The 25841-nt window shown below is 54.4% G+C and overlaps 1 protein-coding gene across 1 annotated transcript; it reads right to left on the bottom strand.

Moving 5' to 3' along the window:
- Positions 1-343: 343 nt before the first annotated feature.
- On the bottom strand, positions 344-23580 carry PLPP7 (phospholipid phosphatase 7 (inactive)). Its single transcript, XM_033194256.1, has 2 exons — positions 22374-23580; positions 344-1463 (listed from the first exon to the last, which is right to left on the bottom strand). The coding sequence occupies exons 1-2, from the start codon at positions 22822-22824 to the stop codon at positions 1099-1101; spliced, it is 816 nt and encodes a 271-aa protein (XP_033050147.1). The 5' UTR covers positions 22825-23580; the 3' UTR covers positions 344-1098.
- Between the last annotated feature and the right edge of the window lie 2261 nt (positions 23581-25841).

Raw genomic sequence — 25841 nt, 5'->3', positions numbered from 1 at the left:
AGGCCCTTTAGCTCTCTGACAGCAGCTCCCAAAATGCGCTTGAGGAACCAGTGGTTCCTTGGGGGTTAATAGCTGTTCCCCAAGAAAAGGGTTCTGTGGTCAAATAAGTTTAGAAAACATGGATTAAAGAAGGTTTAGCAAGAAGCTTTTCTTTCTTTTTTTTGTTTTTTTTTTTTGAGACGGAGTCTCGCTCTGTCGCCCAGGCTGGAGTGCAGTGGCCGGATCTCAGCTCACTGCAAGCTCCGCCTCCCGGGTTTACGCCATTCTCCTGCCTCAGCCTCCCGAGTAGCTGGGACTACAGGCGCCCGCCACCTCACCCAGCTAGTTTTTTTTTTGTATTTTTTTAGTAGAGACGGGGTTTCACCATGTTAGCCAGGATGGTCTCGATCTCTTGACCTTGTGATCCGCCCATCTCGGCCTCCCAAAGTGCTGGGATTATAGGCTTGAGCCACCGTGCCCGGCCAGCAAGAAGTTTTTCTACAGGACTCGTCAGAGCCTTGACGGCAATAACGGCCTTTGTGAATGTCCAACTTGGGGACAGAGGATGCAGCACTTCCCAAAGTTATTGAACCACAAAATCCTTTTCCCCCAAAAGCATCTCACAGGCTGGTGTCCCAGGGGGCACCCGTTGGAAAGTGCTGCCCTAAGCTGTCAATGACTGCTCATGGCAATGGCACCTGCATCAGGCAGTAGGTTGGGGGCATTTTGGCAGGCGTCATGCTGTGGCGTGATGAGCACAGCCAAGAACTCAACAGTCATGACGATGAAAAGACGAGACTCGGCCCCTCCCACCATCCTGGTCTTTGCTGTGCCCAGAGCAGAAGCTAAATAGGGCTGTCCCCACGGGTGGGTCCAGGCCGCCTAGAGAGGAGACTTGGAGTCCAAGCAAAGGGGCAAGAGAGGCCTGGCACTGCCAAACACGCTTGTCACTGGGAGGGGCGGCCTGGGTTCGTTGGCCTCCAACCAGAAGGGGAAGATGGGGGTGGCCGCTCCAACTCCTGGTGGCTCTGTTCAACCCGCGCCTGCCACCTTGCCACCCCCTGCCCCTTCTGTAGGGCCAGCCCTGCCCCCAGAGCCTTGCATGGGCCGGTGGGTGCTTCACCAGGCGGAGATGAGCATCTGGCAGGTGCTGGAGGGCATCCAGACCAGCTCCACCAGGCGGAACTGGAGGTAGCCGATGACGAAGCCGGAGAGGACGTCCGTGACGTGGTGGCGGCCGATCATCACGCGGGACAGGCCCACGCAGAGGGCCCAGAGCACCAGCAGCACGCGCAGGGGCACTGCCAGCACCAGGTGACTGAGGAAGAACTTGGACACCATGGCGGCGCGGCTGGCGTGCCCGGCCGGGAAGGCGTAGACGTCCATGGTGAGGTAGTCCAGGAGGCTGGGGCTCGTCTCGTACGGGCCACGCCGCTTGATGAGCTTCTGCACGCCAGCCACTGTCATGATGTCCAAGAGCAGGGCTGTTCGGGGGAGACAGAGGCCCCCGGGCCATCAGGGCCACCAGCCAGGCCCAGGCCCCAGCCCCCCACATTTCCCCGACCTCATCTCCCCTCCCTGCCCCTCATTCCGGTCACTCAGCCACGCTGACCCCCAGGCACGGTCCCGCCTCAGGCCATTGCCCTTGCTGTCTCCTCTGCCTGGCACGCCCTGCCTTCCCGTAGCCACTCCCTTTAGCAGAGAAGCCTTCCCTGACCACGCTGTTTATAAAAGCCCTGGCCACGCTCTCTCCCCTCACCTTGTTTTTCTCATGCCCTGATTTAATATGCATTTTATTTCTTTGGTTTTTTTCTTTTTTCTTTTCCTTTTTTTTTTTTGAGACAGAGTCTCACTTCATCACTCAGGCTGGAGTGCAGAGGCGTGATCTCGGCTCACTGGAACCTCCGCCTCCCAGACTCAAGCGATTCTCCTGCCTCGGCCTCCTGAGTAGCTGGGATTACAGGCACCCGCCACCACATCCAGCTAATTTTTGTATTTTCAGTAGAGATGGGGTTTTGCCATGTTGGACAGACTAGTCTCAAAACCCCGGACCTCAGGTGATCCACCCTCCTTGGCCTCCCAATGTGCTGAGATTACAGGTATGAGCCAATGCGCCTGGCCTCTTTTTCTTTTTTTTTTGATACAGGGTCTTGCTCTATCGCCCAGGCTGGAGTACAGTGACCCGATCTTGGCTCACTGCAACCTCCACCTCCTGGGTTCAAGCAATTCTCACACTGCAGCCTCCCGAGTAGCTGGGATTACAGGCGCACACTACCATGCTTGGCTAATTTTTTGTATTTTTGGTAGAGATGGGGTTTCTCCATGTTGGCCAGGCTGGTCTCCAACTCCTGGCCTCAGGCAACCCGCCCGCCTCAGCCTCCCGAAGTATTCACCCATTACAGGCGTGACCCACTGTGCCCAGCCCCATTCCCATTTTTCAAAAGTTGAAGCAGAATTTACAGCACGTACAGCGAACCATTTTAGAGTACACGGTTCAGTGGCATTTAACACATCCCAGTGTCGGCAGCCACCTCCTCTCTCTAATTTCAAGACATTTCATCATCCCAAAAGAACGCCCTGTACCCACGAAGCAGCCACTCCCCATCCCCTTCTCTCCAGCCCCTGGAAACCGCCAATCTGCTTTCTGTCTTGGTGGATTTGCCTCCTCTAGACACTCCATGTAAATGGAATTAGACAGTATGTGACCTTTTGTGTCTGCCTGCCTTTCCTTAGCGTAACGTTTCCAGCATCCACCCATGTGGCAGCGTGTGTCAGCACGTCATTCCTTTTCATGGCCAAATAATATTCCATTTATGGATGGACCAGTATTTGTTCCTCTCCTCTTTCTTTTCTCCTTTCTTTTCTTTCTTTCCTTTCCTTCCTTTCTTCCTTCCTTCCTTCCTTTCTTTCTTTTTCTTTCTTTCTTTCCTCCTTCCTTCCCTTCCTCCCTCCCTTTTTTTTCTTTCTTTCTTTTTTCTTTCTTTCTTTCTTTTTCTTTCTTTCCTTCCTTCCTTCCTTCCTTTCCTTCTTTCCTTCTTTCCTTCTCTTTCTTTCTTTCTTTCTTTCTTTCCTTCCTTCCTTCCTTCCTTCCTTCCCTTCTTTCCTTCTTTCCTTTTCTTTCTTTCTTTCTTTCTTTCTTTCTTTCTTTCTCTCTCTCTCTCTCTCCCTCCCTCTCTCTCTTTCTCTCTCTCTCTTTTTCTTTCTTTCTTTCTCTCCCTCCCTCCCTCCCTCTCTCTCTTTCTCTCTCTCTCTCTTTCTTTCTTTCTTTCCATGGAGTCTCGTTCTGTTGCTCAGGCTGGAGTGCAGTGGCGTGAACTCGGCTCACTGCAACCTCTACCTCCTGGGTTCACGCGATTTTCGTGCATCAGCTTCCTGAGTAGCTGGGATTACAGGCGGGCGCTGCCGTGCCTGGCTAATTTTTGTGTTTTTAGTAGAGATGGGGTTTCGCCGTGTTGGCCAGGCTGGTCTCGAACTCGTGACCTCAGGTGATCCGCCTGCCTTGGCCTCCCAAAGTGCTGGGATTACAGGTGTGAGCGACCGTGCCCAGCCAGAGACATCCATCTTTAAAAAAAAAAAAAAGAGGCTGAGCGACCGTGCCCAGCCAGAGACATCCATCTTTAAAAAAAAAAAAGAGGCTGGGCACAGTGGCTCACGCCTGTAATCCCAGCACTTTGGGAGGCTGAGGTGAACATATCACTCGAGCTCAGGAGTCTGAGACTAGCCTGGACAACATGGCAAAACCCTGTCTGTACAAAAAATGCAAAAATTAGACATGTGTGATGGCACACGCCTGTAGTTCCAGCTCCTCAGGAGGCTGAGGTGGGAGGATTGCTTAAGCCCAGAAGTTTGAGACCAGCATGGGCAACATGGCAAAACCCCATCTCTACAAAAAAAAAAATACAAAAATTAGCTGAGTGTGGTGGTGCACGCCTCTCATCCCAGCTACCTGAGAGGCTAAGGTGACCGAGTGAGACCCCATCTTAAAAAAAAGAGAGAGACACTTTGGGAGGCCGAGGTGGGTGGATCACGAGGTCAGGAGATGGAGACCATCCTGGATAACACGGTGAAACCCCGTCTCTACTAAAAATACAAAAAATTAGCCGGGCGTGTGGCGGGCGCCTGTAGTCCCAGCTACTCGGGAGGCTGAGGCAGGAGAATGGCGTGAACCTGGGAGGCGGAGGTTGCAGTGAGCCAAGATCGCGCCACTGCACTCCAGCCTGGGCGACAGAGTGAGACTCTGTCTCAAAAAAAAAAAAAAAAGAGACAGAGAGAGAGAGAGAGCCTCTTTCTGTTGCCCAGGCTGGAGTGTAGTGGTGCAATCATAACTCACTGTAACTTTCAATTCCTGGGCTCAACAGCTCCTCCCTCCTCAGCCTCCTGAGTTACCAAGACTACAACTGTGCCACCATGCCCAGCTAATTAAAAAAAAAATTTTTTTTCTTTAACAGATGGGCATCCCACTTTGCTGCCCAAGATGGTCTCAAATTCCTGGCTTCAAGCTATCTTCCTACCTCAGCCTCCCAAAGGGCTGGGATTCCAGGTGTGAGCCACTGTGTCCGGATACAATTTGTTTATCCATTCATCTGTTGATGGCTATCGAGCTGTTTACGTTTTTTGGCTGCTGTGACTCACGCTGCTATGCAGGTGTGCACAAGTGTTTGCCGAGTGCCTGTTTTCAGTTCTTTCGGTAGATCCCTAGGAGTGGAGTCGCTGGTTGGCAATGACAGTAACTCTGTATGTGACTCTTTGAGGAACCCCACTGTTTTCCCCAGCAACTGCACTGTGGCATCCCCACTTTACAGAGGACAACATGAACCCTTGGAGCTCAGGACACTCATACCTGATGCTCTTGCTTTCTGGAATGTCCCACTGTTTCCCAACCCACCACCTCAGGAACCTGCCCCTGCCTTCCAGATAGCTCAGGCCCTGAAGGGTTCAGTCTCAACGTCTGGCCTGTTTCATGGCTTTCCCCCACCCGCCCCGCAGTCACTGAGGCATCTGTTGGGAGGTGAGGGTTCGCCATCTGTGGCATGAAGTCATCACTCCATGGAGGCAGAGCCCGTGCCTGTTTGTTCAGAGGTTTTTTTTTTTTTTTTTTTTGAGACGGAGTCTGGCTCTGTCGCCCAGGCTGGAGTGCAGTGGCCGGATCTCAGCTCACTGCAAGCTCCGCCTCCCGGGTTTACGCCATTCTCCTGCCTCAGCCTCCCAAGTAGCTGGGACTACAGGCGCCCGCCACCTCGCCCGGCTAGATTTTTTGTATTTTTTTAGTAGAGATGGGGTTTCACCGTGTTAGCCAGGATGGTCTCGATCTCCTGACCTCGTGATCCGCCCGTCTCGGCCTCCCAAAGTGCTGGGATTACAGGCTTGAGCCACCGCGCCCGGCCTGTTCAGAGGGTTTTTTTTCCCCTGGGGCTAGAAACAGAGCCACGGTCTCCAAACTTAGTTGAGTTACCGGCCTGAGGCTCATAACCAGCGAGGTGGGCTCTTTTCTTCCTTTTCTTTTTCTTTATTTTTTGAGGCAGAGTCTCACTCTATCGCCCAGGCTGGAGTGCTACAGCGTGATCTTGGCTCACTGCAACCTCCACCTCCTGGGTTCAAGCGATTCTCCTGCCTCAGCCTCCCGAGTAGCCGGGGACAACAGGTACCTGCCACCACGGCTGGCTAATTTTTATATTTTTAATAGAGATGGGGTTTCGCCATGTTGGCCAGCCTGATCTCGAACTCCTAACCTCAAGGGATCTGCCCACCTCTGCCTCCCAAAAAGTGCTGGGATTACAGGCGTGAGCCTTTCTTTCCCTATTTGGAAACACAGGGGAGACCTGGATCTCCATCATGTCTCTGCCCCCACCCTGCTGCGTGGCCTTGGGAGGTTGCTCTGCCTTTCTGTGCCATGAGAGGAAGGCACCATGCCAGAACTCCAGTTTCACCCAGCTGATCTGAGTGGCACCCACACAACCAATGTGGGGGTTCTGGGTCAACCCTCCCCACCATTAGAAAGGCCCTTGGTGGCCGGGCGCGGTGGCTCAACCCTGTAATCCCAGCACTTTGGGAGGCCGAGACGGGCAGATCACGAGGTCGGGAGATCGAGACCATCCTGGCTAACAGGGTGAAACCCCGTCTCTACTAAAAAATACAAAAAACTAGCTGGGCGAGGTGGTGGGCACCTGGAGTCCCAGCTACTTGGGAGGCTGAGGCAGGAGAATGGAGTAAACTCAGGAGGCGGAGCTTGCAGTGAGCTGAGATGGCCATTGCACTCCAGCCTGGGCGACAGAGCGAGACTCTCAAAAAAAAAAAGAAAAAAAGAAAGGCCCTTGGAACTCACACCCTCTGACCTGGGGGTGGGGGTGGCATCGGCAGGCCAGAGAGCACCCCCAGGGCAGGTGCAGAGTCAGCAGGGAGCCCGTGCCCCTGCCCCCTGTGCTTCCCCACCTCAGGTGAACTTGGGGACCCCAGTGAGTTCACAGCCCCTGCAAGCCCTGCTCCAGGGACAGTGAAGACAACACCCGCAGTGTAGCGTGGTGGCAAAGCTCACAGGCGTCACAGCCAGAGACCCGGAGTTCCAGCCCCGGAGCCTCCCAGCTGCGTGACCTCGGGGAAACCACCTAACTTTCCTCACCTGTGAGACGAAGCTCATGGACACCCACCTCCCAGAGTGGGGCCTGCACTGTGCCTGCAGGCTGACTGCAGGGTGAAAAGGTTTCGCTGGGACAGAGGGGTTTCCTAGGACACAAGACATACGGTGCTAAAGCAGGGAAGTCCCAGCAAACGATTGAGTTGGTCTCCCCAAGCGCCTGGCCCACCAGGAGGGCTGGATAAAGGTGGGGGTCATGACTCGGTGACAGTTCAGTACAGCTGGATGCTGGGAGCTTCCCTAGAAAACTTTTCATTGTTTACCAGAATAGTCAGCTCTTGGCAAAAATGGAAACAAAAACCTAAAAAAAAAAAAAAAAGATGCAGAAGATGCTGTTCACTGAAAAACATTTACAACACAGAAAACAAAAGTTAAAGTTGAAATCACCTGTAATCCTGCCCCTCAGAGGTAGCCATTGTTCCAGACCCTTCCATCCATCTATAGAGCATAGTTTTTTTTTGTTTGTTTGTTTTTTTTAAGACGGAGTTTCACTCTTGTTGCCCAGGCTGGAGTGCAATGGCGTGATCTCTGCTCACTGCAACCTCTGCCTCCCGGGTTCAAGCAATTCTCCTGCCTCAGCCTCCCGAGTAGCTGGGATTACAAGTGTGTGCCACCACTCCCGGCTAGTTTTTCTATTTTTAGTAGAGACAGAGTTTCTCCATGTTGGTCAGGCTGGTCTCGAACTCCCAACCTCAGGTGATCCACCCACCTCGGCCTCCCAAAGTGTTGGGATTACAGGCGCAAGCCACCACACCCGGCCTTTGGAGCATAGATTTAATAAAGCTTGCAACATGGTTTACATATGTTGTTCTGCTGCCTGCTTTTGAAAGTCTTGCCCCATCACATACCCCCGATCCCCATGCTGCAGGGGTGAGGCACTGTGGCGCACCTAACTGTCCGTGCCAGGCAGTTAGACTGTTCCATATCATACAGTTCTCCCTGGAGGACTAGAACTTCGGGGCTTCCCCTTTTCCTACCCACTTCAGGGTTGCTGCTTGTAGTCTGGGCTCTCTGTTTGGGGTTTGAACTGTGGCCTCTCCTGGCCCCTCTCATTAGCCACAGGGCTGGCTGAGAGCCTCACACCCTGGAAGTGCCTGGCCAGCACAGGAGGGGGCTGAGCAGGTGCACAGAGGAGCTGCCTGGCCCGAGGTGGGTAAGGCCTGAAGGCCTGGAGAAAACCTTGCTCTACCCTTGCCTGCCAATTTCACCGCAGCTGTCCCCATGGGCTGGGTCTTCCCAGGAGGTGTGTGGCTGGCCAGCTCGTGTGCTGGCCATGCTGTGGTTTGGTGCCATTTGAAGCCTGTGGGAGGTCACAGTTCCAGCAGGAGAGAGGGACTGGGGACTGCCAGGTCCCTAGGGCAGGTGGGAGCTGGAGGGAGGTGGCTGTGCTGACCTTGGCATGCCTCCGCCCCATGGAGCAGCTGAGGAAGCCAGCTCAGAGGGGCCAGCTGGTCCTCTCCAGCCCAGGGAGCCCTTCTCATCTGCAAGCCCCACTGCTTCCCCAAAAATGGCCTGACGACAGGCTCTCTCCACCTGGGGAGGGAAGGCAGTTCATGGGGAGGGGGTTAAATCTGAAGGTTCTGGAGTCACAGGCGGGGTTCAAGTCTCGCTGACTGGGGCTGTGAGGAGGGGTCCTGGTGCTTCTGGCCTGGGGGTTGACCCTGCTAATTAAGAACAAATTCTGGCCGGGTGCGGTGGCTCACGCCTGTAATCCCAGCACTTGGGGAGGCCAAGGTGGACGGATTGCCTGAGGTCAGGAGTTCGAGACCAGGCTGGCCAACATGGTGAAACCCCGTCTCTACTAAAAATACAAAAAATTCAGCTGGGCATGGTGGCGGGTGCCTGTAGTCCCAGCTACTTGGGAGGCTGAGGCAGGAGAATCACTTGAACCCAGGAGGCAGAGGTTGCAGTGAGCCAAGATTGCGCCACTGCACTCCAGCCTGGACGACAGGGTGAGACTCTGTCTCAAAAAAAAAAGAACAAGTTCCTTCCCCTTCCAGAGCCTTGGTCTACTCACCCGTAGCAAGGGTGGTCCCAGGAGGAAATAAGCCAATGAATTGGGGGAAGTGTGGTGGTTGACAGCATGCTGCTGCCATTACACTGCCTGCAAGTCCTGGCCCCACCTGGCCTGGGAAGCTGTGGGAGGCTCTGGTCCTCGAGGCTGGGACACCATGCAGGAGCATCAGCAAAGGGTTTTTCTCCTAAGGTCCCACCAGGGTCAAAATTGTCTGGCCCAGGTTCCAAGCCTTCCACCACCTCAAGGCAAGTAAGAGAGGCCAGGCCAGACAAGGCCAGGGCCTCCCTGGTGGTGGTGGCTGGTGACTGATGGCTAGCCAGGGTCTGGGTGCCCAAAGAGCTGCCAGAATCTGGGGTAGGAGGGAGGTGGTTAATGTAGACCGGGACTGGGTTCCATGGTAGGCTGAAATATGACACCAACCACTGGAAGGCATGGGCCATCTGTCCTACTGGCGACCAGGTCTTTAGGTTGAAAACCAGGGCTCGGCAGCTGATGGGTTCAAAATCTGCCTTTCGAGGCCAGCACAGTGGCTCACACCTGTAATCCCACCACTTTGGGAGGCCGAGGTGGGTGGATCTCCTGAGGTCAGGAGTTCGAGACCAGGCTGGCCAACATGGGAGAAAACCCATCTCTACTAAAAATACAAAAATTAGCCGGACGTAGTGGCAGGCACCTGTAGTCCCAGCTACTCGGGAGGCTGAGGCAGGACAGTTGCTTGAATCTGGAAGATGGAGGTTGCAGTGAGCTGAGATGGCACCACTGCACTCCAACCTGGGTGACAGAGTGGGACTCTGTCTCAAAATAAATAAATAAAATAAAATAAGATAAAATGAAACGAAACGAAATGAAATGAAATAAAATAAAATAAAATCTGCCTTTTGAGCACAGGGGCCCCCATGGACAGCTGCTGTGGTCAAGGAAAAAGGGAGGAGGAAAGAGTGACTTTACTAAGTCACCTGGGGGGTACACTGGGCCCAGTACCTCACTCCGATGGGGGTGGCCAAAGGCAAGGAGGGCTGGCTGCCTCAACTTCCCCACATGCCCCAGCTCTCTGCATAGGCTGTCAGGATCCATAGGCCAAAAACTAAACTAGACCCAAACCTTCCTTTTTTTTTTTTGAGACAGTGTCTCCCTCTGTTGCCCAGGCTGGAGTGCTATGGTGCAAACATGGTTCACTGCAGCCTTGATGAGGCTCAAATGATCCTCCTGCCTCAGTCTCCCATGTAGCTGGGACCACAGGCACAGGCCACAGCTGGCTAATGTTTTGATTTTTTTTTTGTAGAGACAGTGTCTCAGTTTGTTGCCCAAGCTGGTCTTGAACTCCTGAGCTCCAGTGATCCTCCTGCCTCAGCCTCCTAAAGTGCTGAGATTACAGGTGTGAGCCACTATCCCTGGCTCCTTTCAAATTTCTAGCAGCAAAACATTGTTTTTACCAATGAAAGCATACAGACTCGGTGTATGAAACAGATGTGGCTGAAGCTGGTGTGTTGTGGGGGTCATCTGGAGCTCCCCTGGCTGCCAGGGAGGCCTCTGTGGGTGCCCACGTCTCCTGATCTGGAAACTCCATCTATGGCTTGAACAAGTTCCATGAAGTTCGTGTGTTGGAAACTGAATCCCCAATGCAACAGTTCCGAGAGTTGATCAGGCCGGCTGCGGTGGCTCACTCCTGTAATCCTAGCACTTTGGGAGGCCAAGGCGCGTGGATCACCTGAGGTCAGGAGTTTGAGACCACCAGCCTGGCCAACATGGTGAAACCCTGTCTCCACTAGAAGTACAAAATTAGCCGGGCGTGGTAGCACATGCCGGTAATTCCAGCTACTCAGGAGGCTGAGGCAGGAGAATCGCTTGAACCCAGGAGGTGGAGGTTGTGGTGAGCTGAGACAGTGTCATTACACTCCAGCCTGGGCAACAAGAGTGAAACTCTGTCTCAAAAAATAATAAAATAAAACAAAATAAAATAAAATAAAATAGCGATAGGCCATGGGGACTCTCCCCTCATGAATGGATGAACGCAGGTATTGGGGGTGGTTCCTGATGAAAGGGTGAGTGTGGTCACCTCCTGCCCTCCCAGGCATGCACTCCCTTGCATGAGATGCAGAAGGCACAGGGAGCAAGGAGGCCCTCACCAGATGCGGCCCATCAACCTTGGACTTCCCAGCCTCCAGAACCATGAGCCAAATCCACTTCTATTCTTTATAAATCAGTGCGTGGTGTTCTGTTACAGCAGCATAAAATGGACTAAGACGCCCCACAGCTGGGCCTTTGGGAAGCTGTGGCTATTTTGGGCTGGTTCCCTCTCTTCAGGCCATAATGAGAGGGAGGCTCTGCCCCTTTTCTGCCCTGGGCCCTGCGGGGACCATAGGGGCCAGCCTGGCCGTCCAGCCGGGTTGACCCACCTAGCCTGTGCCTTGTTCACTCACTTTTCCACCTGCTCTTGGGCATCGCCGGTTCTTGGGTATTTCAGGCGTGTGTCAGGCCTGGCACTGTGAACCAGGCTGGCAGGGTCCCCTACGGCCAAGCAGGACGGTGGGCAGTGAGCACATAGTGACACAGAGCGTTACTCTATCACAGGTATGATGGGGTGTGTGGCTTTTCGCCCTCACCATGCTGCAGCCGTCTGGCAAGGAGGGTTGTGAATGGAAGAGGCAGTGGCCTGCCACCCTCAGACCACAGGGCGACTCTCCAACAGAGCCATGGCCTCCCCTGGGCCTCCCACCCCACTCTGCTCTCTCCTGCTGCCCCTGAAGGGCCTCTCTCCCTCCTCCCGTGCGGCCAGGCCTCCGTGTGACTGTGATTCTGACACTGTCAGCGCATCATCTGGTGCCCAGAAATAGAAGCAAATGGCGCCATCACTCAAGGCTGATTCCGTCCACATGGCTCTGTCCAGTCGACTGACCTACATTCCCTTCTTGACTCAAGGAGGGCAAGGGGTCCCCTGTAGGGGGAAAGGTCCGCCCAGCAGGAGGGTCAGGGCAAGAGCTGGGGAACTGGTGGGAGCTGCACTGCCCGGGACCTGCTATGCGAACGTCTCAGGGAGGCCCCTTAGCCTCCACTGGCCTCCACTCACTGAGATCACCCAGGGTGGTGGCTGCGCACTCAGGCTCCAGAACGAGACCAGCTTCAAGGTTGGCCACTTGTGGACAGCATAACCTCGGTGTGTCTGTCCCTCAGAGCTCCCTGCCATGGATATGCTGGGATGACAAGGGGCCTGCTCTGATGCTTGTGTGCAGCAGCCACTCGGTAAATGCACCCCCGGGACCCCGTCAGAGGACACCAGGGCTTGGCCCCACCACCCCTCACACTCTTCCATTCCAACCAGCTCCACTCTCAGCTCTTTTCACAGGGTTGGGGCCTGAGTGTCTGAAGCTCCCATGCAGGAAGCACAGCTGTCCCTGAGGCCCTGCTGTCCTAGAGGCTTCCTGGCCCTCAGAAGACGACAAGAACCCACCTCAAGGCCCGCCCTTCTCCCCTAGCCCAGGTCCCTCAGGGCTGGTGGTGGCCAGGGAACCAGAGAGCCGGAGGCTCCCAGAGGCCAGGCAGGAGCCAGGGCTTGCTTGGAAAAGAGCTGCTGTCATCCTGGAAGATTTGGAATCATCTCCTCCTGAGGCCTCTGAAAATCAGAACGTCACTTGTCTGCTGGCAGCTCTGTGCACGCGGGGAAGAGGGGCAGCTGGGGTGACCTCGTGTGGCCCTTTGTGGCGTTGGGCTGTTTTCCCCCTGAGGACGCATTCTGTGGGACCAGCTTAGAGCAGGGCAGGGTCTCTGGGGAGTTGGGGCTAGTGGGGTAGGGGTGGGAGGTGGAGGCTGTGGGCTCAGCTGTTCTAAAGCAAGGAGCAAAGACAGGGCTTCGGGACACCCTGCAGGCTGTGAAAGGCTGGGTTGGTGGGCAGATGTCTCTCTCTGGCTGGGTTGGGAGGAGGGGTCCCGGTGCTCCTGGGCTGGGAAGTCGATCCTGCTTCTCATCCCCCATTCTGGCTTCTGGAAAGCTGGGAGCCAGCCTCATGCTGCCCAAGGGGTGTGTAAATCGTTCTGAACTTCCTGAAGGGCATTTGGCTTCGGAATCAGAAGTCTCCTCCACGTGTCTCCCTTGGACTCAGCTCTTCCCTTTGCAGGACTATCTCCTTGGGAAATCGTTAGGGATGTGGGCCATGATTCATGGCCCGGGATGTTCACTGCAGCGTTGTTTATAACACCGAAAAACGTGAAACAACCCAGTGCCCTTCAAGAGACAGACGGGACAAACCGTGGCCTAATCTAGACACCAGAGCACGCTGTGGCCGCAGCAGATGATAAGGCCCATGTATATTTATAGACCCACTATATCGGAGAGCCGTGGGGTATGTTAAGTGGAAAAGGCCGCTTATAAAATAGGATTTCCAGTAGGATGCCATCTTCATAAAATAAGATATGTATGTAAACAAATGTGCTTATATGCAGAGGGAAAAATCTAGAAGGTACTGCTCTAAATGCTAACAATGCTTCTTGCTGGGTAGAAGGTTTAGGGGTGATTTTTCCCGTCTTTTTGTAATACTGCACTTTAAAATCTTTCTTGCCACAAGCACGTATTATTTGTGCACATTTTTAAAAAGTTATTTTTACAGGCCAGGCACAGTGGTTCACACCTGTAATCCCAGCACTTTGGGAGGCGGTGGCGGGATGATAGCTTGAGCTCAGGAGTTCGAGACCAGCCTGGCCAATACGGTGAAACCCTGTCTCTACTAAAAATACAAAAATTAGCCAGGAGTGGTGGTGGGCGCCTGTAATCCCAGCTACTCAGGAGGCTGAGGCAGGAGAATCACTTGAGCCTGGGAGGCAGAGGTTGCAGTGAGCTGAGGTTGTGCCACTGCACTCCAGCCTGGGTGACAGAGCGAGACTCTGTCTTAGGAAAAACACTAGCTGTGCTGGTGGGCAATGCTGAGCCAGACCCTGCCTACTGGCACCACAAACCATTGCATTTCTCTTGCACCTGCTGTGTGGATGGCTGCCAGGGCAGTGTATTAAGGGTTGACCTGGCCTGGGGGTGGCCAAAAGCCCCCCTGAGGGACTGTTGTACTGAGCCCACTGAGATGCTGAGAAAGGAGGCTGCGGACGGGACCCCTCTACTTCTGAGGAGGTAGTGTGTGCGGTCTCCCACAGAAGGGTATCTAAGTGAAGATTTGGAATCAGCCTAAATATCCCTCAGTTAGGAACAGGCTAGACAAGCCTCGTGGAGAGGCTGTCACCTCAATTGTCCCTGAGAGCAAGAGCCAGAGGGCAGGGGATGGGAGAGCTGCCAGAACAGATTATCTGGAGCATATGAACCCCTAATGCTTGGCGTGAGGGACATGGGGGGTCCAGACCGGGATTCCAGGTGGGAGGGCCACAGCTGTGAGAGTGAGCCCAAACCAGGCAAAACACAACCTGAGAAACACATTACACATATGTGTTAGCATATGCACAGGGAAAAATCCAGGGACACGTGACCAAGCTGCGGCAGAGGCTCTTCCTGGGAGAGGGTTTAAGGGAGAGGCTCACTTTCTTCTTGATCTAGCCTTGTAATGATTGCATTTTTTTCTTACTATAAGAATGTGTAGGCTGGGCACTGTGGCTCATGCCTGTAATCCCAGCACTTTGGGAGGCGGTGGCGGGATGATAGCTTGAGCTCAGGAGTTCGAGACCAGCCTGGCCAATACGGTGAAACCCTGTCTCTACTAAAAATACAAAAATTAGCCAGGAGTGGTGGTGGGCGCCTGTAATCCCAGCTACTCAGGAGGCTGAGGCAGGAGAATCACTTGAGCCTGGGAGGCAGAGGTTGCAGTGAGCTGAGGTTGTGCCACTGCACTCCAGCCTGGGTGACAGAGCGAGACTCTGTCTTAGGAAAAACACTAGCTGTGCTGGTGGGCAATGCTGAGCCAGACCCTGCCTACTGGCACCACAAACCATTGCATTTCTCTTGCACCTGCTGTGTGGATGGCTGCCAGGGCAGTGTATTAAGGGTTGACCTGGCCTGGGGGTGGCCAAAAGCCCCCCTGAGGGACTGTTGTACTGAGCCCACTGAGATGCTGAGAAAGGAGGCTGCGGACGGGACCCCTCTACTTCTGAGGAGGTAGTGTGTGCGGTCTCCCACAGAAGGGTATCTAAGTGAAGATTTGGAATCAGCCTAAATATCCCTCAGTTAGGAACAGGCTAGACAAGCCTCGTGGAGAGGCTGTCACCTCAATTGTCCCTGAGAGCAAGAGCCAGAGGGCAGGGGATGGGAGAGCTGCCAGAACAGATTATCTGGAGCATATGAACCCCTAATGCTTGGCGTGAGGGACATGGGGGGTCCAGACCGGGATTCCAGGTGGGAGGGCCACAGCTGTGAGAGTGAGCCCAAACCAGGCAAAACACAACCTGAGAAACACATTACACATATGTGTTAGCATATGCACAGGGAAAAATCCAGGGACACGTGACCCAAGCTGCGGCAGAGGCTCTTCCTGGGAGAGGGTTTAAGGGAGAGGCTCACTTTCTTCTTGATCTAGCCTTGTAATGATTGCATTTTTTTCTTACTATAAGAATGTGTAGGCTGGGCACTGTGGCTCATGCCTGTAATCCCAGCACTTTGGGAGGCCAAGGTGGGTGGATCATCTGAGGTCAGGAGTTTGAGACCAGCCTGACCAACAATGGTGAAACCTCATCTCTATTAAAAATACAAAAAATTAGCTAGGCATGGTGGTGCGCACCTGTAATCCCAGCTACACAGGAGGCTGAGGTAGGAGAATCACTTGAACTCAGGAGGCAGAGGTTGCAGTGAGCCGAGATGGTGACGCTGCACTCCAGCCTGGGCAACACAGTAAGACTCCATCTCAAAAAAAAAAAAAAAAGAATGTACAATGAAAAGGCGCCCAACATCACTGATGGTTAGGGAAATGCAAAGCAAACCACAAGAGCCGGGCGCAGTGGCTCACGCCTGTAATCCCAGCACTTTGGGAGGCCAAGGCAGGAGGATCACTTGAGGTCAACAGTTTGAGACCGGCCTGGCCAACATGGTGAAAGCTCATCTCTACAAAAAATTAGCCAGGCATGGTGGCAGGCACCTGTAGTCCCAGCTACTTGGGAGGCAGAGGCAGGAGAATTGCTTGAACCTGGGAGGCGGAGGTTGCAGTGAACCGAGATCGCACCACTGCACTCCAGCCTGGTGACAGAGCGAGACTCTGTCTCAAAAAACAAACAAACAAAAACACCCAAAATAAAACAAAAACCAAAAACAAACAAAAAATACCCAAAACCACAAGAGATACCACTTCACACCCATTAGGATGGCTCTGATTGAAAAACCAGATAATGAGTGTTGGCAAAGATGGGGACATATCGGAGTCCTTGGGCATTGCTGGGGGAATGTAAAATCACGCAGCCGCTATGGGCAACGGGAGGCCAGGTCCTCACACAAGTCGACATAAAATTACCCTGTGATCCAGAGGCCTGCTTCTGAGTATACAACCAAAATAACTGAAAGCAGGGGCTCAAGAAGATGCATATACATCTGTGTGCATGGCAGTGTTACTCAGAGCAGCTAAAAGGTAGAAGCAACTGAAGCATCCATGGGTGGACGAGTGGATACACAAGGTGTGGTCCATCCTGTAACTGAGCACTATTCAGCCTTAGAGAGGAAGCAAATGCCGGCCCCGGCTACAGCATGGATGGACCTCGAGGATATCATGCTAAATGAAATCAGCCAGTCACAAAAGACAAATACGGTACGATTCCACTTACGTGAGGTCCCTAGAACAGTCAAATCCACAGAGACACAGTGTAGAATGGAGGTTGCCAGGGGCTGGGGGAGGGGGAGTGGGGAGTCAGTGCTTAATGGGGACAGAGCTTCTGTTTTTTTTTTTTTTTTTTTTTTGAGACGGAGTCTGGCTGTGTCGCCCAGGCTGGAGTGCAGTGGCCGGATCTCAGCTCACTGCAAGCTCCGCTCCCAGGTTCACGCCGTTCTCCTGCCTCAACCTCCGGAGTAGCTGGGACTACAGGCGCCTGCCACCTCACCCGGCTAGTTTTTTGTTTTTTTTTTTTTTTTTTTTGAGACGGAGTCTCGCTCTGTCGCCCGGGCTGGAGTGCAGTGGCCGGATCTCAGCTCACTGCAAGCTCCGCCTCCCGGGTTTACGCCATTCTCCTGCTTCAGCCTCCGGAGTAGCTGGGACTACAGGCGCCCGCCACCTCGCCCGGCTAGATTTTTGTATTTTTTTAGTAGAGACGGGGTTTCACCGTGTTAGCCAGGATGGTCTCGATCTCCTGACCTCGGGATCCGCCCGTCTCGGCCTCCCAAAGTGCTGGGATTACAGGCTTGAGCCACCGCGCCCGGCTGAGCTTCTGTTTTTTTAAGATGAAAGATGGAAAGAGTTCGGAGATGGATGGTGGTGATGGCTGCAGAACGGTGTGAATGGACTCAGTGCCACTGAACTGTGTACTTAAAATGATTATAATGATCAATTTTATGTGATGGATAGCTTATCACAATAAAAAAAATGACATAAAAATGTAGTTTTCTTAGCCAGGAGTGGTGGATCACTCCTGTAATCCCAGTATTTTGGGAAGCAGATGCAGGCAGATCATGAGGTCAGTAGTTCAAGACCAGCCTGACCAACATGGTGAAACCCCATGTCTACTAGAAATACAAAAATTAGCCAGGTGTTGTGGCGGGCACCTGTAATCCCAGCTACTCGGGAGACTGAGGCAGGAGAATCACTTGAACCAGGGAGGAAGAGGTTGCTGTGAGCCGAGATCACAGCACTGCACTGCAGCCTGGGTGACAGAGTGAGACTTTGTCTCAAAAAGAAAAAAAAAAGTAGTTTTCATATTCAGGAAAATCTCAGTAAAGATACTTTTTCTTTGAGACAGAGTCTCACTCCGTCACCCAGGCTGGAGTGCAGTGGCACGATCTAGGCTCACTGCAAGCTCTGCCTCCCAGGTTCATGCCAGTGAGCCGAGATCGCGCCACTGCACTCCACCCTGGGGACAGAGCGAGACTCCGTCTCAAAGAAAAAAAAAGAAAAAGAAAAAGATACTTTTATAGGCCAGCGCAGTGGCTCAAGCCTGTAATCCCAGCACTTTGGGAGGCCGAGGTGGGTGGATCACCTGAGGTCAGGAGTTTGAGACCAGCCTGGCCAACATGGCGAAACCATGTTGGAGAATGGCTTGAACCAGGAGGTGGAGGTTGCAGTGAGCCAAGATCTTGCCACTGCACTTCAGCCTGGGCAACAGAGAGACAGACTCTGTCTCAAAAACAAACAAAAAGATACTTTCATAAAGGACACAGATCAGGGAACAAGACCATAGGCATTTCCTACTACAGGACAGGCCCATGAGGAAACAAGGATGGGCTGAGTGAACCAGGATGGGCCTGGTCACCTGTCACCTGGCTCCCTTCAGATCATCAAGCTGAGTGCTGCGCGGGAGGGAGAAGGAAGGGGGCAGGGTGGTCTCAAGGCCTCTAGAGCTTAGAAGGTACCTGGCAGGAGGCTAGTCCTGGACTTCTGACAATGATGATGGTGATAATGATGATGATAATCATAGCTACTTAAGCGTTAACCAACATCAGTAAGTGCCAAGCACTTTATGTGAGATTCATCAGGGAGCTTTCCCAACAACCCATTTGACAGATGAAGAAACTGAGGCTCAGAGAGGCAACGTCACTTGCCTGAGTTCCAACAGCAGGGCTGGGATTTGCACCCAGGTCCTGCTGCCTCTGGAGTCCAAGCTTTTGCCTGCTGCTAAGACCCCTTCTGGCTCTGAGCTTTCTGGAGTCTTGACAGTGTGTACTAGGGGAGGGGCAAGGAGGGAGGGCTTGGGACTGCCTGCCATGCAGAAGCATGCAGAGAACTTCCCTGGGCCCAGCAGGACCCTTCCTAGGCCTTGTAGCCGCAGCTCCCATTTCCCAAGCTCCCAAGTCTGCCTCTTCAGAGCCAAGTGGAACCCAGGTCCCAAACACAAGCTCGGAGGTCTTGCTCCCAGCCCAGAGACTGCCCCAGGAGTTGGTTCAGTGCCATGGGGCCAGAGTGTGGGCAGGGTTAGGCAGGGCTCCCTCTGCCTTCAGTACTGCAGTGATGTCAGCCATCGGCGGGACATGTGTGGCATGGCACCCACCGTGCCAAATGTTTTACCAGCTCCCTTCAGATCCCTGCCACAGTCCCCTCAGCCCCCAGATAGGGAAACTGAGGCTCAGAGACCGGAACTGACTTGAGCAGATGCATACAGCAAGTAAGGGTCAGAGCAGAGACCTGGACAAAAGCCAGTCTGACCCAGAGCCTGTGCTCCAGGGTTGAAGAATGCCCTCCAAAGACAAAAGGACAGATGGAACCCGCAGCCTGCGCTCAGCGGGTGGTCTGCTTTCCTGGGACAGGGGACCGTGGGACCGTCCCTCCTGGCAGGTCAGACCAGAGCAGCGGGATTAGAGCGTGCCTCGGCCGTTTGCTGCCGTTTACTCCCACCAAGCCGAGGGCTGAGCTGGCATCCCCACGGAATGACCTTGGGGTCCCCAGACCCATCCGGCCTGCTCTGGGCCTGTGCTGAGTGCCCGCCTTGTGCCAGGCCCTATGTCCCCATGATCTCAATACCTGGATAGAAGTCAGTCATCCTCCTCCCAGACCATTCCCCTCCTCAAAGCACACACGCTCCAGGAGTGCAGTGAACATGGGTGATATGCCCGACCTGCAGCCCCACAGTGAGCAGCAAGGAGTGGGGGGGTTTGCAGTCACGGGGCCTTGGATTTACTTCCTGAACCTACCACTTATAGCTGTGTGGTGGGCAAGTTGCTTGAGCTTTCTGAGCCTCAGTCTACTCATCTGTAAAATGGGCACATTAATGTTTACCTTGAAAGGTCATCAACAGCTTTTTTACATCATAAAATACAGGCCGTTCATGCCATTGTCTTTGGTACATAATAAAGCTCAATAAATGATGTTTTTAAAGTTTTTTTTTTTTTTTGAGATGGAGTCTCGCTCTGTCGCCCAGGCTGGAGTGCAGTGGCGTGATCTCGGATCACTGCAAGCTCTGCCTCCTGGGTTCATGCCATTCTCCTGCCTCAGCCTCCCGAGTACCTGGGACTACAGGCGCCTGCCACCATGCCCGGCTAATTTTTTGTATTTTCAGTAGAGACGGGGTTTCACCGTGTTAGCCAGGATGGTCTCGATCTCCTGACCTCATGATCCGCCCGCCTCGGCCTCCCAAAGTGCTGGGATTACAGGCGTGAGCCACTGCGCCCAGCCTGTTTTTAAAGTTTTAAAAAATGTCTATAACTTCTTTTCAAGGAGGAAGGCATCTCAAATCTTCATCTTTATCCTGTGGGGCATACACCTTTGTGCCCATGGCAGTTGGCTGCTGGAATGAGCCTGAAGCCTTATCTTAACAAGTAAGTTGCAAATTTTTCAATGTTTGGGGCAGGGGAAATGTTCTTAAAAGCAAACATTCCTGTAAAAAAACAAATCAAAGCAGAGCTATTTTACTTGGTGATGAGAGGCAGCTTGCTTGCATACCTCCTGCCTCAGGGAGCTCACCCCTTACTAGAGCATCCGCTGACTGTGGGTAAGTTGAGATGCACCTCCTTTCTTCTCTGATCCCCACCCCCGCCACTGAAAACTTCACACAGTCTGAGCTGGTTCCCTCTCCCTCTCCTCTGAAAATGCAAAGCAAAGCTAGAGTTGCTCCTAGTTCTGCTCTTGGCTCCATCACTGACTAGCTGCCCGATCTTGGAACCATCGTCACTCCATGCCTCAGTTTCCCCCTCTTTAAACGGGAAATAATAACAGCACCAAGCTCCATGCGTTATGGTGAAGAGCCGAAGTAATGATATGGTTTATGCAAAGCCCTGGAAAGCGGTAAGCACTCAACCAATGACAACTTCATCACCTCCCTCGTCAAATGGGGAAGGAAGATGGGAAGGAGGAGATACGATCAAGGGAGCAGGGCTGAGAGACAGACTCGGGCGTATGCCTTCCCACCCCATCTCTGACAGCAGGCAACCTACCTCTCTAACTCCCAACAGTCTTCTTAAGCCACGTGGCCCCATGTGAAACTGTTGATAATGAGAGCAGGTTCTGCCCCTGGAAGCGCCTGGCCTAGTTCCTCGGCCACTTTGCTCTGTCCCTCTCTCCCATGCCTGTGGCATGGCACCTGGTCTGTGTGTCAGCTGGAGCCGGTGCAAATCTCAAGCCTCGAGGCTGGGCCAGGTTGCTTTATTTATAGGAACCTCAGTTTCCTAATATGTAAAATGGGCATGATAATGGCACCAACCTCGTGAGACTGTTTATTCAGGAGTAAATCACAAGTTATTGTAATGTAAACAATTTAGTAATAAACAAGAAAACCGGCCAGGCGCGGTGGCTCATGCCTGTAATCCCAGTACTTTGGGAGGCCAAGGCAGGTGGATCACCTGAGGTCAGGAGTTTGAGACCAGCCTGGTCAACATGGTGAAACCCCATCTCTACTAAGAATACAAAAATTAGCTGGGTGTGGTGGTGGGCACCTGTAATCCCAGCTACTTGGGAGGCTGAGGTAGGAGAATTGCTTGAACCCGGGAGGCGGAGTTGTAGTGAGCCAAAGGTGGTAGTGAGCCGAGATCACGCCACTGCACTTCAACCTTACAGCCTGGGCAACAGCACGAGACTCTGTCTAAAAAAACAAAAGGAACAAGAAAACCTCGAAGGTGGCAGACCCAGCCATCTCCTGCATGAAGTATCCGATGGTTTCTGCCTCCCTGAGTCCCACCCACAGAGCAGGGAGCCTCCAGACTGAGACTAGAGTGAGGAGATACATGTTTTTATTGTGACTTCCTCTGGAACCCGTGTTCTCTGTGGTCCAACCCAACGCCCTTTTGGAACCGAGACCCCTTGTTAACGTTTATCTCTCCCGAGACCTCCACCTCACATGTCCCCCAAATGATGGCCACACTGGGAAAGCCAAGGAAATCGATGTGGGCCTGACACGGAGGATGGAAGTAGAGGTTCCTGGGGCACCTTGGGGACCTGGTGGTGCCTGAAGGGTGGGCCGGACGGGGGCTGGGTGTCACCTCTGGGTGGAGGGAATGGCTTGCCCCCATATGGATCCCACGTGGCACCTGGCACAAGGCGGTGCTAATCTGCAAGATGTTGGTGGCAAAGACTTTGGAAACAAACCAACTGGCCCCCCGACCCTTTCTCCAGTGACTCCTCCTGGGAAGGAGCAGGGAAGAACTCCAGGGGGCTGTAAGTGTGTGGCAGTACCAGCTGGACCCCCTGGATCCCCAGACCCTGCGAGAGAAGCCTGGGCAGCTTGCCGGGTTCCCGAACCGAGGCAGGAGGTGTTCATGGGCAGCTCACGGGCACTGCATAGCTGGGAGCTGTCAAGGAGCGAGGACCCCAGCCACGGGGCAGGAGTCAAACAGTGACACCCCATTCCAGGATGCCCACCAGAGCCCTGACCATCTCCCTTGAGGCCACCACCTCTGGCCCAGCCTCCCCTCAAGCCGCCTCTGGGCAGCGGTGCCTTCTGCTGAGCAGGCCCTCCTCACAGGGCCACACTGGCCTCTGCCTTCATTTGGCATGTGACTGGGGAGCCTCCTCTATGCATCCCTGGCTCTCGCTCCCCACACTGGAGCCTGCCCGTTTCTGGGGCACCCTTCCTGCCTAACCTCATTAGACCATCCCAGCCGGTTTCTGAGGGCTGTGCAGGTCCTGGCCAGGGCAGGGCTGGGCAGGCCGGTCTCCCTCCCGAGGGGCCTGACAGTGAGTGGCGGGTGGCAGGCACACTCACCCAGGAGCAGATTCATGAGCACCTCCTGTCCGGCCAGTGTGCTGCTCTTCACCAGGCAGAGGATGGTGCCTCCAATCCAGGGGATGCCGTGGCCCGTGATGCCGATGAGCTTGACCATGGAGCGAGCACTGGCCCAGGACGCCGCCCGGCCGGCACACACCCCCAGCCGCTTGGACATACAGATATCGATGGCCAGCAGGGAGTTGAAGGCGATGCCCTTGAAGGAGGGGTTCAGCTGCATGCAGTCCTCCTCTGGCAGCTGCTGTGACTGGCGTCGCTCTCGGGCCCCGTCACCAGCAGGTGGGGGCTGTGCCGAGGGGCCTGAGGCCTTTCTGCCGGAGCTGCGGGGCTCCGGGCCCCCTTTGGGTGGCTGGTTCAGGGACAGGAACTCAGCCCGGTTGAGGACATTGTTGCGGTCCCTGGCGCGGGCCCGGCTCTGGGAAGCTGGCATGGTGACCTCGCTCACCCCAAGAAGGCCGATGCCAGCCCGTCTCCAAGGGCCTTCTCCGCGAAGACAAGAGCTGCCCCCAGAGCCGCCACGGTGGCTGCCTCCCTGCCTTCTCCGCCGCAGCTGTTAAATATAGGGTGGAGAATTGCACATGGTTGTTTATCTCCGCTGCCACCCGGCTCCAAGGGGACGTCAGTGCCAGCCGGGCAGCCAATCGAGCCCTCCAATGCGGGGCCTGCACCAGGGGAGCCTCCGGGAGGTGAGGAGTCCACAGCTGCGGCCTGGCTGCCTCGGGCCTGGGCTATTTAAATCAGCCAATGGCTCATCCCTGGGCTTGGGGGACTCTGGGAAATGTAGTCCTCCGGCTGCTCTGGACTCTGCAGTGGCCTTGGCCTCTGACAGGGCAGAGGTGGGACCTGGGCTTACCTTGTTTTTACCAGCTTCCCTCTGAGCCGTCCAGACCCCTGCAAGCCAGGCCTGTCTGCCCCAGCGGCCTGGCAGCTTGGACCTGGTTCTGTAAACTGGATGGTGTTGCTCGGGCCGAGGCCTCTTTGGGCACCAGATAGAGTGAAAGACGTCATTGACAGCATCATCCTGGGTCCCTGGGGTCAGGTCCAGCTCCTCCCTCTGTGACAGCATTCATTAAGCTGGCAGGTCTTTTTTTTAAATCAGTCTTGAATTCAGCTTCAGCGCATCACAGTCCAATCAAATGACAATCCGTGAGCTCTGATTTCCATCAGAGGGAGGGGTAATGAGTCAGCTGGTAACGGATCGCCTCTTGGAGGTTGCCTCCACTACCTGGAACTTTGCAAAGGACAGGAGTGTGACAGCAGCTTCAGGCAACCTGTAAATAGTTACCGAGCGCCTGGCACTGTGTCAGTGCTGGGCACACTGCAAAAAGCTCACAGTTTGGTGGGGATGGAAAGAAGGACACGTGTAAGTGGTCACAAGTGTGCAAATGTGTGGCAGAATCCTAGGAGGAGGGCTCTGGGAGCTCTGGGTCTGGTCTGGGAGTCATGGACGGCTCCCCCCAGGAAGGAAGAAAAAAGGGGGACCCCCATTCAGGGACAGCCCGCCTTGCAGGAGGCCCAGGAGGCCTGTGTGGCTGCATGGGGCCCAAGGGTCGAGAGGCTGCAAACCCAGAACGCAGACCCAGAGGGCCCAGTCGAGGATTCGGGATGTGAGGTAGGTATCCCTGCTCCCACCTGGGCCACCTGGGGGAATCCAAAGTCTTCCCAGCCCTTTTAGGGCTGACTGGGCCTGGGCTCGATGGGGGAAGCTGCCAGTTTAAGCGGACCAGAAGAGTCAGAAGCGAGCTCCTCTGTCTCCCGATTCTGGGTGCCAGGGCCTGTCTGCTCAGCCCAGATGAAGGCAGGAGGCTGCAACTTCTCTTCCAACCATGGAGCCCGCCCATGGTGCCTCAGGCCCACCTAGAGCCTCCCAAGAACCGGAAGCTGCCCCGGGAGGGAGTGGGTGTTCCCTGGCTACGGGGAACAGGCACTCAGGCTCTGAGTCAGACAGATGGGGCTCTGCCCTGCCATCAACCAGCTGGGAGACCTTGAGCAAGTCACTTGGCCTCCCTGGACCTTGGTGTTTCCACCTGTCGCATGGGAATGACAGTGTTCACCTCCTAGGGCTCTTATGAGTCTGGGTGAGACCGTGTTTGGGAAATGCTGAGCTGGGTCCCTGCCGCAGAATGGGTTAGGCATCGATTTCAGCCCTGTGGGTTAGGAATTGATTTCATTTGACAAACGAGGCACAGCCCTCTCTTCCTTTTGAGTGCCCTCTTCAGAAGGGCCCAACCCTGTGGTCTGGCCTCCTCCCCACCCATGGCAGGGAAGAGGCCAGAGTCCAGGAGCCCTCAGTCTGGGGTTCCCTGCAGATGCCCTGGCTGGGTCGGGCTGGGCTGGAGCAGGCTAGACCCGCCTCATTCCCTCCTCTTCCTTTCCAGCGTGCTCCACTCGGACTGTGCGGCCATAGAGGGGATGTCATGGCTGCGAGATGTCCTGCCATCTTGGGTGTAGCAATGATGACATGCGCTGCTTCATCCCGGACTCCAGATGGCTGGAAACAGGCGCACGTGGAAGTGTGCACGCCAGGCACGGATATTGAGCGTGTACAAGCTCTCTGTGTGCTGAGCTCTCTACGTGTTCAGCTTACCGACAATGTCTAATGACAGTCCTGTAATGCAGCTGTGATATCCCCATTTACAGACGTGGAAGCTGAGGCTGAGGGGGTGAAGGCCTCCAGCCAGGAAGCTGAAAAGAGAAGGGGTCTGGCTCCTAAGTGGTCCCTATGGGACGTGGCACGAGGGCCGCTGGACTCAGATCCCTGGACCACAGGGATCTGATCTGCTCATCTCTCCACCAAGCACTCACCCCACTCTCCCTGGGTGGCCTCAGGAGGCGCACAGGAGCCCGGCCCAGACAGGGGCTATTAATAGCCAGAGACTGTGTCAGCATTTCATCTGGCTAGAGCTGCTGGCAGGTTCTGAGAGCCACGTTGGGCCTCGCACTGGCGGGGCCATGGGATCTGATTTGGCTCCTGCCCAGCAGTAGTTAAGACATAAAGTCTGGGGTAGGATGGCCCCAGGTGCAAACCCTGGCTCAGCCACCTCCAGGCAAGTCCTTTCACCATTCCAAGCCCATTTTCCCTTTTGAAGGCTGGCAAGAAGATTATGTGAAGGGCTCTTTCTGTCCGTGATGATTTTGGTGACTTCCTCCAGGACCCTGAGACCTGCTCCTCTCCTTTGTATGGTGGGGTGACTCTGTACACATTCTCAGGTAGCTGAGAATCAACATTGAGCAAGCAAGCTTGGTGGGCTAACCTGAACCACCTACTGTAGCACCCAGACACCAGGAGGCAGGATGGGACCACAGACACTCCTGGTTGCCTCAACCCACAAGTCTTTATTTTTACTTTTTTTTTTAGAGATGAGGTCTCCCTATATTGCCCAAGCAGGTCTCGAACTCCTGGGCTCAAGTGATCCTCCTGCCTCCTCCTCCCAAAGTGTTGGGATT

The sequence above is a fragment of the Trachypithecus francoisi genome, unplaced genomic scaffold (genome assembly GCF_009764315.1).
Source record: "Trachypithecus francoisi isolate TF-2019V2 unplaced genomic scaffold, Tfra_2.0 Contig01585, whole genome shotgun sequence".
Classification (NCBI taxonomy): domain Eukaryota; kingdom Metazoa; phylum Chordata; class Mammalia; order Primates; family Cercopithecidae; genus Trachypithecus; species Trachypithecus francoisi.
The sequence above is the reverse complement of the archived record's forward strand: the minus strand, read 5'-3'. Positions and strand labels throughout refer to the sequence as shown.